At 37.1% G+C, this 1,009-nt stretch overlaps 1 protein-coding gene across 1 annotated transcript; it reads right to left on the reverse strand.

Moving 5' to 3' along the window:
• Nucleotides 1–2: 2 nt before the first annotated feature.
• On the reverse strand, nt 3–806 carry LOC108375718 (uncharacterized; the record flags this gene model as incomplete). The annotated part of the gene is made up of 2 exons (XM_017631861.1): nt 563–806; nt 3–509 (listed from the first exon to the last, which is right to left on the reverse strand). Coding segments are annotated over exons 1-2 (698 nt in total), but the record flags the coding sequence as incomplete, so codon positions are not given.
• Nucleotides 807–1,009: the final 203 nt, after the last annotated feature.

The raw sequence follows: 1,009 nt of genomic DNA on the forward strand, positions 1-1,009 counted from the left end.
ACATATATGGGCACTTAGGCATTAAACTCACCTTCCAAAAATCGGAAACTATGGTCGTGTTAGGAAGAATCCAATTCTTTATAACTGCCAATAAAGTTTCCTTATCCCGCTTTTCAACGGGAACAAGAAAACACTTATTGGTACCACGCTCCACTCCACCAAAAACCCATTGCCCTTCAACAGCGTGTCCACGATGATACTTCCGGCGTCCGAATTTGCTTTCGTCTATCTCAACAATAGACCCGACACCTCCAATTTTCCGCCCCTTTACAACCATGCCGTCATACACTACCTCACGGCAAAAATTACACCAATCAACTGCGGTCGGTCTTGTAATACTTAACTCCTCAATTATAAAATCTTGTGTCACATTCTTCAACCAAAAGTAAGAAAATGCAATGAGCTTCACCATCGATAGCCTCGACCTATCAAAGAATGTGTTTTTTCTTAATGAAATTTGCTGATTACACGTTCGCACTTGCTTTCCAGACTTCGAAATTTTACGGCACCTACACATAATGTTTTTTTGTATTACAGTTTAATAGACGCACGGTAAACTTACCTCCAAACGAATCCATCCGATGATGCAGTGCACTCCAACAATTTCAGCGGATGGCCCCGAGCGCATAAATATTGCCCTTCACGAGGAATTAAATTCCACTCCTGCAACTGTTCGAGCACATTTGCATTAATCTTAAGACCGTCCTCACTTTCAAACATTTTATATATTTTAAATAAATTAAGAGTATTCATCTTTTTAAAAAATATTCAAAACACGTTTTTTATCTCCGCCGGAACACAAACAAATGAAAAATGGCTGTAATTATAAACATATATGTACATATAAAACTGCATAAATTTTCCCGCTTCCAACAAAAACAGTACCCTTTCCCAAAAAGTCCGTTAACTCGCCTTGTTTAATTAACTAAAATATGCATTTGCACATACATGCATTTATATTTTTTATTATCACTGAATTCTGAAAACTCAAAAGCAAATCATAATATAA

Source organism: Rhagoletis zephyria, unplaced genomic scaffold, assembly GCF_001687245.7.
Source record: "Rhagoletis zephyria isolate East Lansing unplaced genomic scaffold, Rhagoletis_zephyria_1.1 Rzeph_scaffold_09346, whole genome shotgun sequence".
Classification (NCBI taxonomy): domain Eukaryota; kingdom Metazoa; phylum Arthropoda; class Insecta; order Diptera; family Tephritidae; genus Rhagoletis; species Rhagoletis zephyria.